Source organism: Motacilla alba, chromosome 20 (genome assembly GCF_015832195.1).
Source record: "Motacilla alba alba isolate MOTALB_02 chromosome 20, Motacilla_alba_V1.0_pri, whole genome shotgun sequence".
Lineage (NCBI taxonomy): Eukaryota > Metazoa > Chordata > Aves > Passeriformes > Motacillidae > Motacilla > Motacilla alba.
In genome coordinates, this window is record NC_052035.1 from 6,221,924 (window position 1) to 6,237,032 (window position 15,109).

A 15,109-nucleotide genomic window follows, 5' to 3' on the forward strand; every position below is an offset into this window, starting at 1 on the left:
GTCAGTAAAAAGGCAATTGAATCAGTGAGGAGTCCTTCAAGCCTGATTTATTGATGCTCTCATGTGAGCTCTCAGCAGTGTGAGATGCTGCTGTGAGAAAGAGATAAATCAGTAAACCACAGGAGCATGGTGGTGTTCAAAGAGTGGGGAGGACCCTTTGGCAGGGCCACCCCAAGCCCTGGATGAACCCCCTCAGCGTGGCTCAGGGCTGCTCCCCTTCCCTAGGCCAGCAGTGGGCCCAAGCCTCTGCCTGCCCAGCGTGCTAGGTCTGCATGAAGAGGTGGAAGTTGGTCCTGGTAAACTCCTGGTGGATGCTGTCGAGTAATTTGTCTGAGTCCTGGGGAACATCTGAGAGGACCTGCTGCCCTGGGATGCAGCTCTGCTCTGGGGTGTAGGTGAATGTGAAGGAGCTGGAGTAGATGAGGCCATCGTCCCTGATCAGCAGGAGCGGGACCGTGATGGGATAGCGCAGCCACCTCCAGTCGCTGCCAAAGGCAGAGACATCAGGGACGACACACACAAGGGACTTGGGGCTCCTGGCAACAGTGCAGGAGAGGAAAATGTGCATTAACCAGGGAAGGTCCTATGCAGGAGCAGCCAGCAGTGAGTGACTGCACTTCTCCATCCTGGAGCTCAGTGTGGAGCCTCCAGCCAGCTCCCTCCCTCCTCCCAGTCTTTCATTCCTCTCTGCCAGGGTTGCTTGGTTGTTTGCAGTTCCCAGAAATCCCTGTTGTCCCCCACCCATGGCTATGCTCAGACTGCAGCCAGGGCAGAGAGCAGGCACCAGACTCATTCCTGCCTCTGCTTGCAGTGCTCGTGCTTGCTCTTACAGGATGGGCAGAGCAAGTGTCCTTGTCCCCAAGGTCTGCAGCCACATCCTTCCCAGATCTGCCAAGCACAGCCCACACCTGGCTGCTGTTCCCTGCCCTCTGTCCAGCTCCCCTGTCCATGTTACCTGTACATCGTCTCTGCTTCCACATCTCCGAACCAGACCTTGAGGTGTGCGTGGAAATACTCCCCCTGCACCTCCAGCATGGCCACGTCCCCACCACCTGTGAGCTGTGACGGGCAGAGAGCGTGGCAGGGCTGTGTGGGTTCTGAAGGCACACTCCTTCTCCCACAGGATGCTCTACCTGTGCATCTCATTCCCACTTGAGAATGGGAGGTGCCATGGGGGGCAAGGGCTCAGGGGCAGGAGGCAGGCAGGTGACGGGGGGGACAGCCCGAGGTTGTGCCTACCTGCAGGGCAGCGATGAGCGGCACGGGGCTGACGGGCTCGCGGACGCACGCCAGGCTCTCGCTGAAGGTGTACTCCACCGTCTCCGTGCTGATGATGGTCCAGCACGAGCCGTCGTTCAGCAGCTCCCTGTTGGCTTCCTTCGGGCAGGGAGACGCCTGTGGAGAGTGTCAGAGCTCCAAACACATTGCAGGGGAGGTGGTGGGGAATGGGGCTGGAATGCCAGGGTTCTGCCCTCAGTGTCCTGGTTCCAGCAAGTGTCTGCTTTGCTCGTGGGGAAATGGGGACTGTGATTCCTTTCCAAAGACCTCGATTTCAGTGTCCCACTAAAGTTTTGCCATGATTCTGGCCTTAGTTTGGATGCAAAAACCCTCTCAGTGACATGGTCCCCGGCCTGATGCAACACAGGAGCTTGGAGAGATGGCAGCAAGCACCCTGGGCTCCTCACCTGCCCCTGCACCGCCGTACCTGGAACTGGATCACCTTGTCTGTGGAGAGACACAGGTACATGCGGTCACTGCCTTGCAGCTGGAAGGCACACTTGTGGAGCTGCGAGATGGGCTCATCCACGTCCAGCATGGCATACTGCTTCATCACCTTCCGGATGATCTGCGGGCGGCAGCATCCCCGGCATGATCCCCAGTGTGGATCCCTGGCATGGATCCCCAGCACGGATCCCTGGCATGATCCCCAGTGTGGATCCCTGGCATGGATCCCTGGCATGATCCCCAGTGTGGATCCCTGGCATGGATCCCCAGCACAGATCCCCGGCATGATCCCCAGTGTGGATCCCTGGCATGGATCCCCAGCACAGATCCCCGGCATGATCCCCAGTGTGGATCCCTGGCATGGATCCCCAACACGGATCCCTGGCATGATCCCCAGTGTGGATCCCTGGCATGGATCCCCAGTGTGGATCCCTGGCATGGATCCCCAGCACGGATCCCTGGCATGATCCCCAGTGTGGATCCCTGGCACGGATCCCCAGCACGGGTCTCCGGTGTGGATGCCCGGCACGGCCCCGCCGCTCGGAGCCGTGGGGCGGCCGGGGCTGTGTGCTGACAGCGCGGGGACGGAGCTTACCAGGGGCGGCAGGGTGACGCCGGTGGCCGTGCAGACCAGCTGGACCACGGAGCCGTAGCGGATGTACCCTTCCCGCAGGGGGAACTCGCTGCGGGGGCAGCGCTCGTCGGCTGGCCGGGGGAGAGAGGCAGGGTCACCGCCTGGGGAAGGGTTAACCTTGCTAGGCACAGGTCTGGCCCTGCTCCCACTGCTGTCTCGCTGCTTGCTCTGCTCTGCATGTGCTCACTGCTTGGAGAGAGCACCATTCCCTGGGAGCCCAGCCCGGGAGAGCAGGATGGGATGCAGTACCTTGCAGGGCAGGGGTACTGTTGGGCTCTGGACTCTTCCAGCAATCCCTTGCTTGGATTTGTAAACCTCCAGACCAGCACAGCCCTGGTCACAGCCTCTGTGCCCTCAAAGCCAGTGGGAAACATCCAGAGACACACCAGGAATGCCGTGCAGAGGTGAGACTGAGCCAGATTCCTGATCCCCAGGCTAATTCCCATGCCTTTTGCCCCAAGGAACTGGCTTTGCAGGACGGGAGAGCCAGGGCTGGAGGCAGGCAGGCCTGGGCGTGGTGGCATCAGTGTCCCCCGAGGGTCCTTACCCAGGTGCAGGGTGAAGGCTGCCCACTGCCTGGCGCTGGCGATGAAGGCTCCTCCCTCCACAGACAGGTAGCGGGTGCTGACGGTCTGGGAGCGCAGGCGGTTGAAGAGGGACACCTTGGAGCCTGAGGAGATGCAGACTGTGGGGAGAGGTGGCTGGGTTACTGCTTGCCAGGACTGCTTGCCAGATGGCTCTGTCAAGCCCAGCGAGGACAAGCCCTGGCTCCTGGGGTACCCAGAAGCCAACAGCCTCCCCACGGCCTTCCCCTCTGTGTGAGTGGGGAGAGGCCCATGGTGTGGGGACCACACTGGCATCAGGGCATTACACCTCGTGCTGGGTGAACCATTTGGAAATGAGACATCACTGTGTCAGATACCTCCTCTTTTGGGAGTTCCCATGGGCTTTGGGCCCTGCCTGGACCACTCCAGAGCCAAGCTGTGAGCAGACAGCATCCCATGCTGGGCTGACCCCCAGCTCCCTCCCCCTCTCCACAGAGCCACTCACGGTCCGTGTTCTTCAGGGACTGCTTCTTCTGCGAGGGCTTGGAGATGACCTTGATGAGTTTGCTGTGGAAGGTGCCGATCTCCTGCCCGTTGCTGAAGAAGAGCTTCAGGACCAGGCGGAAATGCTTGCGCTTGTCCGTGTCCGAGATGTACAGGGCCTTGGCACAGCTGAACCCCTGCCAAGGCCACAGAGGGGCTGCCAGCAGCTCCAGCCCAGCCCACCAACCCTCCTCACCCTCCTCACCACCCCACAAGGACATAATAGCGCCCTTTCAAGGAGCCCCGGGTTCATTTAAAGGGAGAAACGACCAGAGTTGTTATTACAGGTGGAATGAAGAGCTGGGGATCAGCAGAGGCTTTATTTACACTGGGGGCAGAGTATTCCTCATGGAAATGAATGTTCATGTGTGATTTATCCCACATAACATGAGAAATCACCCTGGGTTTATGGTTTCCCTCATCCTGGCCGATATGCTGTGCTTTAGCAGCAAGGCAAGCACTCTGGACAAAGGCTCTTTCTGTGAGGTTCCTGGCCTGCCTCAGACCCTGTGCTCTTCAGGGACCCCAGATAATGCTTTTTCTCCTTTTTTCCCTCCAATCAAAAGATGCCAGAGCTCTGTTGAAAGATTCAGACTTTGGGATCAACTGGGGCATTTTTTAAGCTGTTTATCTGCAAATGAAGGACCAGGCTTTCATTTATGGACAAGCAGCAGTGCTGCTCATCAGGAGAAGGAACCAGGGCTGAGGGAACTGTGCAGATTTTGACAGCCACAAGGCTGTTGACCTGAAAAGATGGTTCCAGAGAAAGACAGAGATCTTAGGGCTGCCTGGCTTGCTGCACATGCCACAGCAGGCTGGCAGAGTGGGAGTGGGGAGTTATGGCTAGGAAGAAAGAGCTGTGACATCCTGAAGAGGATGGGGAGGGTGTGACATCCCAGGGTGTGGGGTGCTGCTGGTGACAGCCCAGCCTCTGCATCAGGGGGATCCCCACAGCCTCAGGGAGCCACGGGCTTTACCTTCGCATCTGGCTGCTCCTCAAAGCTCAGCTTCTGGGTCTCCATCAGGCTGCTGCCCATGCTGTCCAGCCCCATGTACCCACACACCCGAAACCCAGCCTCTCCCAGGTCCCTGGCTGGAAGAGACAAGGAGAAGCACCTTCCAGCCCCCTGCACGGGCTCAGCTTCTCCAGGAACAGAGCCTGACCAAGCCCCAGCCCTCCCTGGGTCTGGATTCCAGGGGGCTCAGGCTTGAGCAGGAAAGGAGTTTGAGGGGCCAAACCCAACATAAACAGACTCACTGTTCCCTTTGCAGAGGCAGAGGGCAGCTCTCCATGGTGCAGGAAGGGAGGGAGGAGAGGTCCAGGGCTCTGCTCACCTTTTATCTGCTCCTGCTTTAACTTCCATCCTGGCCCGCTCAGGTAAACACAAGGTGGGGGGCAGAAAAACCTGCAGAGACAAGAGGGCATTTTCTCACTGCCCTTCAGCACCCTGAAAAGGTGCTCAGGAGTGGCTGCATGGCTGTGCTGAGAGCAGACACCTTCACTGGGGATCACCAGCACTGGGGACAGCCCTGCACCCCGGGAGGCACGGGGAGCTCAGCCAGGGGCTGGGGACCCTCTGCCCTGCACCTCCTCCAGTGCCTGGGTCCAGCCTCAGCAGCTGCCACATCTGGTGGTGTCACTGTGGCCACGATCCCACCAGTGACAGGATGGCCCTGGGATGGGAGGACAGGGAGCCTGGCACCCCCAGCTCCCCCAAAGACAGGGAGCCATCAGACCCTGCCCCTGCCTGACTGCCATGTGGGAGTTTCAGCAGGCTGGGAACAGAGTTTGCATTCACTATCAGTTCTGGAGCCCAGTGCAAATAAATCTATAGCCGGGAGTTTGGGAGCCCATTTTCCTGTGTTTTATTTGGGTTTCCACTGTCTTTGCACTTGTGTGAATGGTGTAAATTCATCCTCTATTGATACTGGGTAAAGCACTAGCAGAGAGAACACCCGTGCAGGGGGTTGGATATTTTGGAGCCCTGGAGGTACGAGTTTATTTATACAACTCATCCACAGCACAGGCCCCTGACTCGCATTATTAAGGAAAATGGCAGCAGCACCTTCAAATTTTAACCTGGGAGTTCTGTGCCGGTTTTCTCTCCCTTTTCAGACCTGGCATGTTATTTTCATGCTCTTCCCTTGCACGGGGTCAGGAGCAGAGGAGAGAGGCTGTGATGAGAGGCCTCCCTCCTGGCTGGAAGATTCCATCTTGAAATAACTTTTCTACCTGTGGACCAGCAGCCCCTGGCAGGAGACTGGATGTGGTGAGAACTTTGTAGGCACAGCAAGCCCATCCCAGAGCTGGGGTCTGGGTGGTTCCACCTTGGAGGCTGAGCTCATTGCCTCACAGCTGTCCCACACTCAGTAATAACGGAGCAGTATTGAGCAGTATTTATATCCCAAGGATTAATGGAGCATTAATTACATTGCAGTGCCGCAGTCTGACGTCACTGCCAGGGAGTGGCAATTTTGGAGATTCAAGCCAGAACCTCAAGGTGTTCAGTGTGGGAAGGATTTTCAAAAATAGCAGCTTTTTGGAGACCACTGGCATTGATGGAAATGGCCCAGTCCCTGCTGTGGCCGTGAAGATTTTAAGGCAAGAGTTAGAGGGTAGTTAAAACTAGCCTTTCCTTCTTGGGGGTGAGATTTGAACAGAATCTTGACTTCTTTTACTTTGTCTTTCTTTACTGCTTCATGGAAAGAACCTAACCACTGGGAATGTCTAACTGGGACGGATGCAGGTTGGAGCTAATCCTTTTTTGTGTTACTCAATTCATAGAGACTAAATGGTGGCTTTGAATGCAAAGATGGTGTGAGTGAACACAGCGGGGATAATTTGCTTCACCAGCTTAGATCAGTGAAATCCAGCAAGGCTGAAATCAAGCTTTAGGTAGCTGGGTTTAGAAGTGGCTATCAGGGAAGCTGGGACCATCTCCTGTGGCAGCAGCTCTCTGGCCACAGAGAGAAACACACAACTTTCCCAGGAATCATTCTGGGAAAGGCTGTGAGAAGATCAGAGAAAAGAATGGGAAACAATTCTTATCTTAACTCGCTGCCCCTGGTATTGTGAACATGGGGAATGTGTTATGGAGATTAGTTTACCAAAGGGTGGTTTCTTAATTAGCCAGTGGTGATGGTGTTTTGATTGGAGGACCAAGGAGGTCAACCTGTAGTGAACTAGGGTATAAAAGTATGGGTTTCTTAATAAAAAATAATCAGCCTTGTGTGATAGATGGAGACTATGTAACTTATTGCCTGGTCCTGGCCCGTTGTGCTGACAATCTCCCACCTTTTCTCGTTGCCGTAGGACTTCTGTGCCACCTTGGCGTGCAGGATCAGCACCGTCTGGTCTGCTGGCAGCTGCAGGTACCTCCGCACGCTGTCCTGGAGCAGGCTGGCCTGGTACGGGTTGGGTCTGCAAACACAACTTCCCTGGCACTGGGGCACCAGAGCCAGCTCCTGCCCTGCCCTGCAGGGGGCAAGGAGCTCCCTCCATGCCCAGCCTGATGGGGTGGGGAACATGGAAAGGCTTTCCCATCAGAAGGAACTGCAGCTCAGCTGCTCTGAGAACGGGGCTGGCATTGAAAAACAGAAAGTTTGGATGGTGGAGTAACTGCTTTATCAGCTTGCCACTGAACACACAGAGGCATTTCTAAGACTTCCAGCCCCATGCGATGGTGGCTGTGCTCTAACTCATCATTATTTTTTTCAGCCTGGTGTGCTTGTTGCTGTATGGCTTTTGGGTGAGCTGGGAAGCGATGCTGCTAAGCTGTGAGTGCAGCTGGGGAGCTGCCATGCAAGGTGGAGCCACTCACTGGCTTCTGCAAGGGATGCTGGGTGAAAATAGCTGCATTTTTTCCTGAAACCTAAGGAGCAGGTGGTTCTGCTGATTGTTTCTGCTCTATTAACTAGAAGGAGTTCCCAAGCACCTGGCATTTAACTCTTCTGACTTGGTAGGTTGGGTGTTAACCAGCTGGAGAGAGATGAGGTGGGTCTGAAATGCCCTGCTCTGCCACCTGGGACACGTGTGGAAGGGGGGGAGAGCTCTGGGATGTCAGCTGTGGAGGCCTTCTGTGGGGCACCACTCACTGAACAACACCAGCTCCTGCCCTGCTGAAACCCCCTGAGTCTGGGACAGGAGGATTCCCTGAGTCTGGGATATTTGACAGGATAAGATGAAAGCAGAGGAGAAGGAAGAGGAGATGCCTGTGTAGGAGTCCCTCCTTGGCACATCTGGCAATGTGGTCACTGGGAACATTGCTCCTACTGAGGGGACCCAGCCTGGTTTGTGACTCTCCTGTCAGAGACAGAGGTAAAGCAGCAGCCCCGAAGGCTGTGGAGCCCCAGGCACAGTGGAAAACACATCACAGAGTAACTGTGAGAGAGCATCTGGGGGCTGAGGGCAGCACTGGGGAAAAAGGGGTGACAGCAGGGCCATCAGCCACAGCCACCCAAGGAGGAACTTGCAAGAGATGTGCAGGGGAGCATTCCCTTTGAACACATTCCCTTTAGACACAGTCTCTCTTCCTCTTAAGTGGGCTAGAAATAGAGAAAAGTTGAGAGCATAAATGATCAGCTGTGTGAGGAGAGGTAAGGCTGGCCCTGCCATCACCCCAAGGCAGGCTCCTCGTGGTGAGCTCCTCTGGGCTCAGAGGCCAGAGCAAGCTCCCAGGGAGAGAGGCTGCACACAGTCACCCCAAGCACCCTGCTAGCAGAGTTTGCATGCCAACTCTGCTCTTCTCAGTGCAATACTTGAAAAAGGCTGTGCCCCTTACAGCTTTTAGCACCATGTTGCAATTCACTTTAAACACATTTCAGTTCCAGCTTTCCCACCTTTGGATGGAGCTGATGCTCTGCTGTTGTATGAGGAAGAAAAACACATGTTCCATATAAACAAATACATAGCCAGTGTCTTCTCTGAGCAGTGCCAGGGGGACCTGACACTTTGCACTGCCCAGATGTGCTCTGTTAGGGTACTAGAGGGACAATATATCTCCTGCCCTCCTTGTTCCCAGTTCCTTATCCTGGATGTGTTAGCTGGATTGCTGGTAAACATAAATCAACAGAGCCCTGCCAGAATCAGATTTACAGCCAGGGCCAGTGTCAGTGTCACCCACAGCATTAACTGCTACTCCGTGCCTGGAAAATGAATGTTTTATGGCCATTCCTGACTGCAGAGCACAGGCTGCCACCAGGCTCTGCTCCTGTGGCAGCCCCAGAGCTGCTGCCAGCACAGGGCTCTGGGCTCAGCCCTGGCTCAGCCACAGCACTCATGGCAGAGCAGGAGCAGCTCCTGTGCCAAGGCTGTACCTGTTCCCTCCATCCAGGTGCTGGGAGATCCCTGCTTCAGCACACTGAAGCAGAGCTTTAGCAACCAGTATCCCACCAATGGCTGCTCCAGGGTGGGTCACTTAGTCTTGCTGAAGTTTCACTCCACTTTCTAGCCAATGAATAGTTTATGTCTTTGCACAGCCAAAGAGATCCCATAAGAAAGTTATTTAATCTTTTTCCGTAGTGGCAATCTGCAGCTGTTTCACTCCTCTGCTGCCAAGCAATGGTGTGATTTCAGCTTTGATCTGCCTTTGCTATTTTTCCTTTCATATAAAAGCACTATTTGGGAATCTCTCAGCAAAACTCTGGGTTTGGGTTTTGAGTTTTTATTTTTTCTTTTTTTAAATTTTTTTAAAATTTTGTTGTTTTTTTTTCTTTTTTTTTTTTCCACAACAACTGATTGTGATTGGGATAAATATGGAAATGTATCAAGGAAATTGGGCTGACCCTGGATACCCTTTTACACGAATGCTGTGTTAAATTAACTAACAGTGTTAAATGAGTACTGAACCTTGCTGGCTGCATTCAGTAGCATTTCATCCTCAGTTTGCCAGAGACAACGGGCACACAGCAGGGAAGAACCAGGCTGGGTGTGTGAATTTTTTCCTGGTGAGTCTCATCGTTCAGTGTGCTGTGTAAAATTAGGAGTACAGCTCTGGGTCCTTGTGCCTCAGCTGCAGAGTCACATGCTCCATCCCCGTTGGTGTCACCAACGCAGTCACCAGTGCCCATCCATACAGCTTGGGGTCTCCCTGTGGGGCTCCTAACCCCTTGGCAAAGTGTGGAACAGCGTGGCAAGGAGGGCAGGGAGTGTTCAGGAGCAAATTGCCAGAAGCTGTGGATTAAGACGTGTGCTGACAGCGTGGGCAGCAGCAATGCCTGCTCTGCAGAGCCTCCCACAGCACTGGCTCAGGGCAGGGCCAGGCTTGTGCAGGTATCACTGCTCCCTGCCATCCCTACGTAATTCCAGAGGCACGTGGGTCACTGCCTGGAGCTGATTAAAGAGCCTTCTGGAACAATCACCCACATGCTGCTTCAAGGGAGAACGTGCATGCAAAGGCAGGTAAGCAGATGGGAGCTCTTCAGATTTGATGTCCAGCTGGAGGAACAGCTACCTAGAAGCTTGGCTTTCTTTTCTTTCTCTGCTCTCTGCAGCCCTCGCCTTCCAAATTTTGGGGCTAAATTGTGTCAGTGACACACTCCTGAACAGTGCTTGCCATTCTGCCCACAGAGGCGACCACCCAGCATCCATCATCTGTGTAAATTTCTCTGCAGAGAGTCAAAGGGCTATTGCTAAAGCAGCTCACTATGCCCACTTGGCTCCTTCTGGCACCTCCAGCCTCCTCAGGGTTACAGAGAATTATTCACTCCCTCTGACATTTATTATATTAAATTATTGAAATGCTTAGGTTGTAGTGCAGTGTTAGTTCAGTGTCATGTTAGCAGCACCACACGGGCTGGGCTCTTGCAGCTCTCACTAAAAGCTGCCTTTTCAGAGCCTGAGGTCTTGGCTGGGGCTCAGCTGCTCTCCACACAGTTGGGCATTATGTAGAAAAAGGGGGGGGGGAGCAAGGGGGGATCCACCACCTTTCTCCTACACTGATTTCTGTAAGCCTTTCCCCTTCCCTGCTCAGCCTGGCACCACTTAGCAGGGCTTTTCCTTTGCTTTAGGTCAGGATGTGCCTCAGGAGAGGGTGTGAGTGCATTTGTGGTGCATCTCTAGGGTGGCTCTGCCCTGCTGCTTGAGGTGGGAGAGACCCAGGGCACCCCAGGGGGATTTGCAAGCCCTGGCTGGGTTGCTGTGCCCTGTCCCATAGGAAATGAAGCAGAAAAGGAGTGTGCTTCCCACAGGAGACACACAGCTGGACCACCTTGCACAGGGCTGTTTCATGTGGGCACGCAGGGAGCCCAGGCAGGCGCCGGGAGGCTTTGGTAGGGTTGGACCCCACAGTCCCATGGCTGATTTTAGGAGAACTGATGTTTAACACCACAGCTGAAAATTATCCCTCTCCCTCCCAGCAGCAAGTGTTCAGGGGCATCACTCGGTGCTTTGTCCTGCCGCCAGCTGGGGAATGCTGCTCCCTGTGTGGGACAAGCCCTGCTCCACACATCACCTTCTGTGTGCACACCCCTGGGCAACCACAGCAGAAGAAAAAGCACTTTGCAGGCACTGGGAGAAGCACACTGCCCTCTGCCCTGCTCCAGTTCAATGAGCACCACCAGCTCAGGCTGCTGAGGAAGGCATCTGATATATTTTGTCCCCTGGGAATGAAAGTACCCAACTCTGGAGACCAAAATCCCAGCAGCTATTGTTTAAAAATTGGGTCTTCACATCACCTCTTTATACTGTAACTCACAGTAACAGTGTCCCCAAGTGCAGGTAGCACTGAATCGAAGTGCAGAGACCTAATTTGCTGCTTCCCCCCCCCAAAAAAGGAGCTGTGGTTTGCCTCGCTCAGGACACAGCTGCCCTGAAGCTTGCTGGGGACTTGCTGCCACAGAGGGCAACTGTTCTCCCCTCAGTTTGGGGAAACCAAACATCCTAATAAAAAATATCCATTTTAGAGGTCTGGGTTATATTTTGTGCAGATCGGGGGAGAAAACGCCTGCAGTGCTCTCGGGTATGGAGTCAAGGCAATGTTTATGCAAAAGGAAAAGCCATTAGAAATCACAGAAATGAGAAGCCTGCAGTTTCTGGCTTCCCTCATTTTTCAATACCTCCTTTAATCCAGACCAACCCAACCCACAGCCCTTGTATATGCATGGGTATTTATAAATCCTGTATTTTCCTCACTGCACACACAAGTGAAATTCAGCCTTTTCGAGGCCTGGGGGATTTATCAACCACACCAAGGGCAAACAGCAGCTGAGAGCAGGAAGCACGAAAAGCCTGTGGCAGTGAGCTCTGCAGGGAGCAGGGGCCAGCTGGGGTGGGCACCCCAGCAGCACCAGCACCCCCCAAATGCCCAAGTTTGATAACACAGCATTGGCACATCTGCTAGAAAATTCAGACAGTGGGGGTGATTTACTGGAGTCTCCTTTCTCTGCTCCTCGTGTGCAAAGAGGAAAGGAAATGCTGTTAAAGCACCACAACACAGTCCTGTAAAGCACTGAAGGTGGTTCCTGCCACCACCACATTGATCTGAGAGGTGGGGGGAACTGGGAAGATCTATTCCAGGGTTTCTAAGACGCCTCTGCTGATGATCTCCAATGCACATCAGTTGACCTTCTTGATGGAAGCTTAACCTGAGGCTCTACAGCCCTCCAAGATCTGCTCTGCAGTTTCCTGGCTCAAAGTCACCTTCCCACACTGCAGCCACTACCTGCTGATGTTCCAAACTTCCAAGACACTGTAGGTCAAATGGATACTAAGCTTAGACTCTCCTTTTTCCGTGAACTTTTGAGTTTATGTGGCTCCTAGGTACATTCCCCCAGTAGGGGAAGAGACAACAAAAGGGTTTAAAAAATTAAGAAAAAGAAAATAACAAAAATAAAGAAAAAAAGCAAAAGGAGAAAAAATAGCTAAAAGAAAGAAAAATATAAAAAGGATAAAAATAACAATAAAATAAAGAAAATAAAGGAAAAATTAAAAATTAAGAAAGAGAAATAAAGGGGTAAAAAAGGGAAAAAAAAAGAAAAAAATTAAAATAAAGCGCTAAAAGCAGCAGAGCCCTCCAGACCCGTGAGCCCACGGCCGCTCCGGGCCGCGCACCCCTCGGTGCGGCTCCACCTGCGCGCAGCGGCCGCGGGGCGGGGGCAGGGGGAGCCCCGAGTCCCCCCCGCTGCCAGCGCTGCCCCGGGGCCGGGCCGTGCCCGCCGCGCCGCCCCCCCGCTCCCCGCCCCGTTAAAGCCGGCGGGGCCCCGCGGCGCGTACCTGAGCCAGCAGCGCGGCGGCGAGCGGCTCCGCGGGCGGCACGGGCGAGGCGGGGGCTCCGCGGGCACCGCCGCTCCTGCGGGAACGACAGCAGAGGAGGAGCGTGAGGACGGTGCGGGTGAGTCCGGTCCCGGTCCCGATCCCGGTCCCTGTCCCGGTCCCCATCCCGGTCCCGGCCGGCCGAGCGCTGCCGCGGAGATTGGCAGCCGCCGAGGGGGCTTTTCCTTGGAGCGGGGCTGGCAGGGAGGGGAGCGGCGATCCTGGGCGCCAGGAGCAGAAAGCAAAGCCGAGAGGAGGGGAAGAGCATGACCCTCGCCACAGAGGATTTTTCCTCCCGTCTGGGGGCTGCAGCCTTCCCGACCCCCGGGCGCCCGGGCTTGGTCCCGCCGCGGGGCCGGGGCACGGTCGGTGGGGCAGCCGGGCACGGCACCCGCTCGGTGTGAGCGATGCGAGCGATGTGAGCTCTTCCCGCTGCCGGGATGTCCCAGCTGCCTGCCCTGCTCGCCTTTTGCCTACCTGTCGGGCAGGTCCCTGCTTATACAACCGAGGATCTCTTAGCAGAGAATAATAAGGTCTGGTACACCTGGGCAAGGCGTACCGAGCAGCAGGAAATCGAGATCCTGCAGAAAGATAAGCTCAGAAGTGTACCCTAAGTTTGTTTCTGCACGACTGGAAAATTGGGTCTGTGCATGCTCGTTTGCACAAGCAATCACCCACCTTTGGCTTATCATTCCAACTGTTTCACAGGATAAAATTAGCTTTGGGCATTCATGTTCCGAGCAATTGCATGGGAAAACTTGTTTGGAAAATCAGATTATTCTGCACTCATCGTGCTTGTGTGTTCATGTACTGGAGTGAGCTGAGCAGATACACTCTGTGGTGGTATGTGCTCTGCTGGGGATTTGCGGGGACAGCCTTTGCTGTGGGGCAGGGAGCTGCTGAATCCGCTCAGGAGGCAGGCTGCGGAGTGGGAACCGGTGTGCTTAAGGAGGCTGGCAGGGAAACGGGACTGTCCCGTGTCAATGGAAGCCACCATGTGTGCAGTGGGACTGAGGGAAGCAGGGGTCCGTGAGCGGGATCTGTTCTCAGCCCCAGCTCTGAGACAAGGCATGAGGCTTTGCCTCTTTTGCTTAATCACACTGGATTTTTGCTTCACTTGAACCCAGATTATTTATGAAGTTATTATGAAATTCTTCCTTAGGGACCCCTCCCTGTGGAACCCTCTGTAGCATCTCTTAATAGTAAAGATTTTTATTTTTTCAAGGCCAGGAGCAATTAATCCCAGTCAGTGTGCAGATTCTCAATAACAAGTAGGAACTGCATTTCACAAGCAGATTCTTGCAATCTCTGCTGGAAGTCATTAGATTGCTGTTGATATCAGCAAAAAGCCATATATGGGGAAATCTCTCAGAACTCAGCCCTGATATTTGCTACCAGGATAGGGATAAATTCAGCCTCATCTGAAATGCAAATTCCCCTCTGGAAACCAGGCGACAGATCTTGGTGTTTGCAGTAAAACAACACTTTCCATCGAAGCAGGCAGGGTATTGCTGCATCCAATGGGAAAAAGCTGTTGTAGATTTTTGTGGAAGTTGTAACTTTCATTTGTTGTTGAGGAATTAAAGAAACCGTATGTGCTCAGTACAAGATGGGCTCAGGGGCTGCCCTGGTTGGTGGCTGTAGCAAACAGAGGAGCTGTGGCCAGCAAGGCAGCCTGTTATAGGAAATCTGTGGTCACAGAAGATGTTTGTGCTCCCATTGCTCATAACATAGCGTTTCCCTTGAGGTTGGCATTAGGGGTTAAAGGTTTTCAAGAGAAGTCTTTGTTTAAACATCTTTAAAGTTTCCAATAGGGGCCCCTTTGTTCGCTCGGAGCAGCGTGCCTGCCTTGTTAAAAACTCAGCGCTCATAAAATGCCTTTCACAAATGCCTGATGAATGGGGCTGAAACACGGAGGGGAGATAAGTAGAGTTTGTACCTACACACACACGGGACTTACAGACAAGCCCTACTGTGAGTGAATAAATGGGACCTAGAAAAAACACAGAAAAAGAAAAATAGATGGAGTGGTGCTTATAAAGAAACTTACAAAAGTCAGCTGCTCCCTGCACCACTTGGGCCCTTTCGTGCCAGATGTCTCCTCCAGCCGAGCCAGGAGGCTGAGTGGCTCCTGACACTTGTCATTACCTGTCAGTAATCGTGTTTTCTCCACTTTGGGCCCCAACAGTAGCAAATTGAGCACTTGGGCTCCGTCAGGAGCTCCTGCTGATGCCATAAGGGCTCCACTGATCTGCTGGCCAGGGGGACCCTGACCCAGTGCTCTCCATTACCTGCTGTGGGCTGGTGAGCATCGCCCCCCTGCAGGTACTCGCAGCACAGATGGACCTTTGGGTGCCAGGTAATGTTTTCAGCTCTGAGAAGGCTTTGGTTCTCTCCTGCCTTGGCTAAATA

The 15,109-nt window shown here is 54.0% G+C and overlaps 2 protein-coding genes across 9 annotated transcripts in view; one reads left to right on the forward strand and one right to left on the reverse strand.

The window, feature by feature from the left end:
* The window catches only part of RBPJL (recombination signal binding protein for immunoglobulin kappa J region like), a 19,412-nt gene continuing 4,303 nt past the window's right edge, over positions 1-15,109 (reverse strand). Inside the window, exons 2-12 of one of the 8 annotated variants that reach the window (XM_038159265.1) lie at positions 12,659-12,734; positions 6,743-6,868; positions 4,783-4,853; positions 4,425-4,540; positions 3,410-3,584; positions 2,907-3,044; positions 2,321-2,430; positions 1,706-1,846; positions 1,240-1,395; positions 956-1,059; positions 1-536 (exon numbers count right to left, since the gene is read on the reverse strand). In XM_038159265.1, the coding sequence (XP_038015193.1) occupies positions 263-536; positions 956-1,059; positions 1,240-1,395; positions 1,706-1,846; positions 2,321-2,430; positions 2,907-3,044; positions 3,410-3,584; positions 4,425-4,540; positions 4,783-4,853; positions 6,743-6,868; positions 12,659-12,734 (1,487 nt within the window). In that variant the 3' untranslated portion in view covers positions 1-262. Of the gene's footprint in view, positions 537-955; positions 1,060-1,239; positions 1,396-1,705; positions 1,916-2,320; positions 2,461-2,906; positions 3,045-3,409; positions 3,585-4,424; positions 4,541-4,782; positions 4,854-6,742; positions 12,307-12,658; positions 12,735-15,109 lie in introns of those variants that run through there. The other 7 variants (XM_038159261.1, XM_038159264.1, XM_038159262.1 and 4 more) reach the window with 7 other exon arrangements.
* MATN4 (matrilin 4) overlaps positions 12,648-15,109 on the forward strand; it is a 15,415-nt gene continuing 12,953 nt past the window's right edge. Inside the window, exon 1 of the mRNA XM_038159258.1 lies at positions 12,648-12,776. The gene's annotated coding sequence lies outside the window, so the exon portion shown is untranslated. The remainder of the gene's footprint in view (positions 12,777-15,109) is intronic.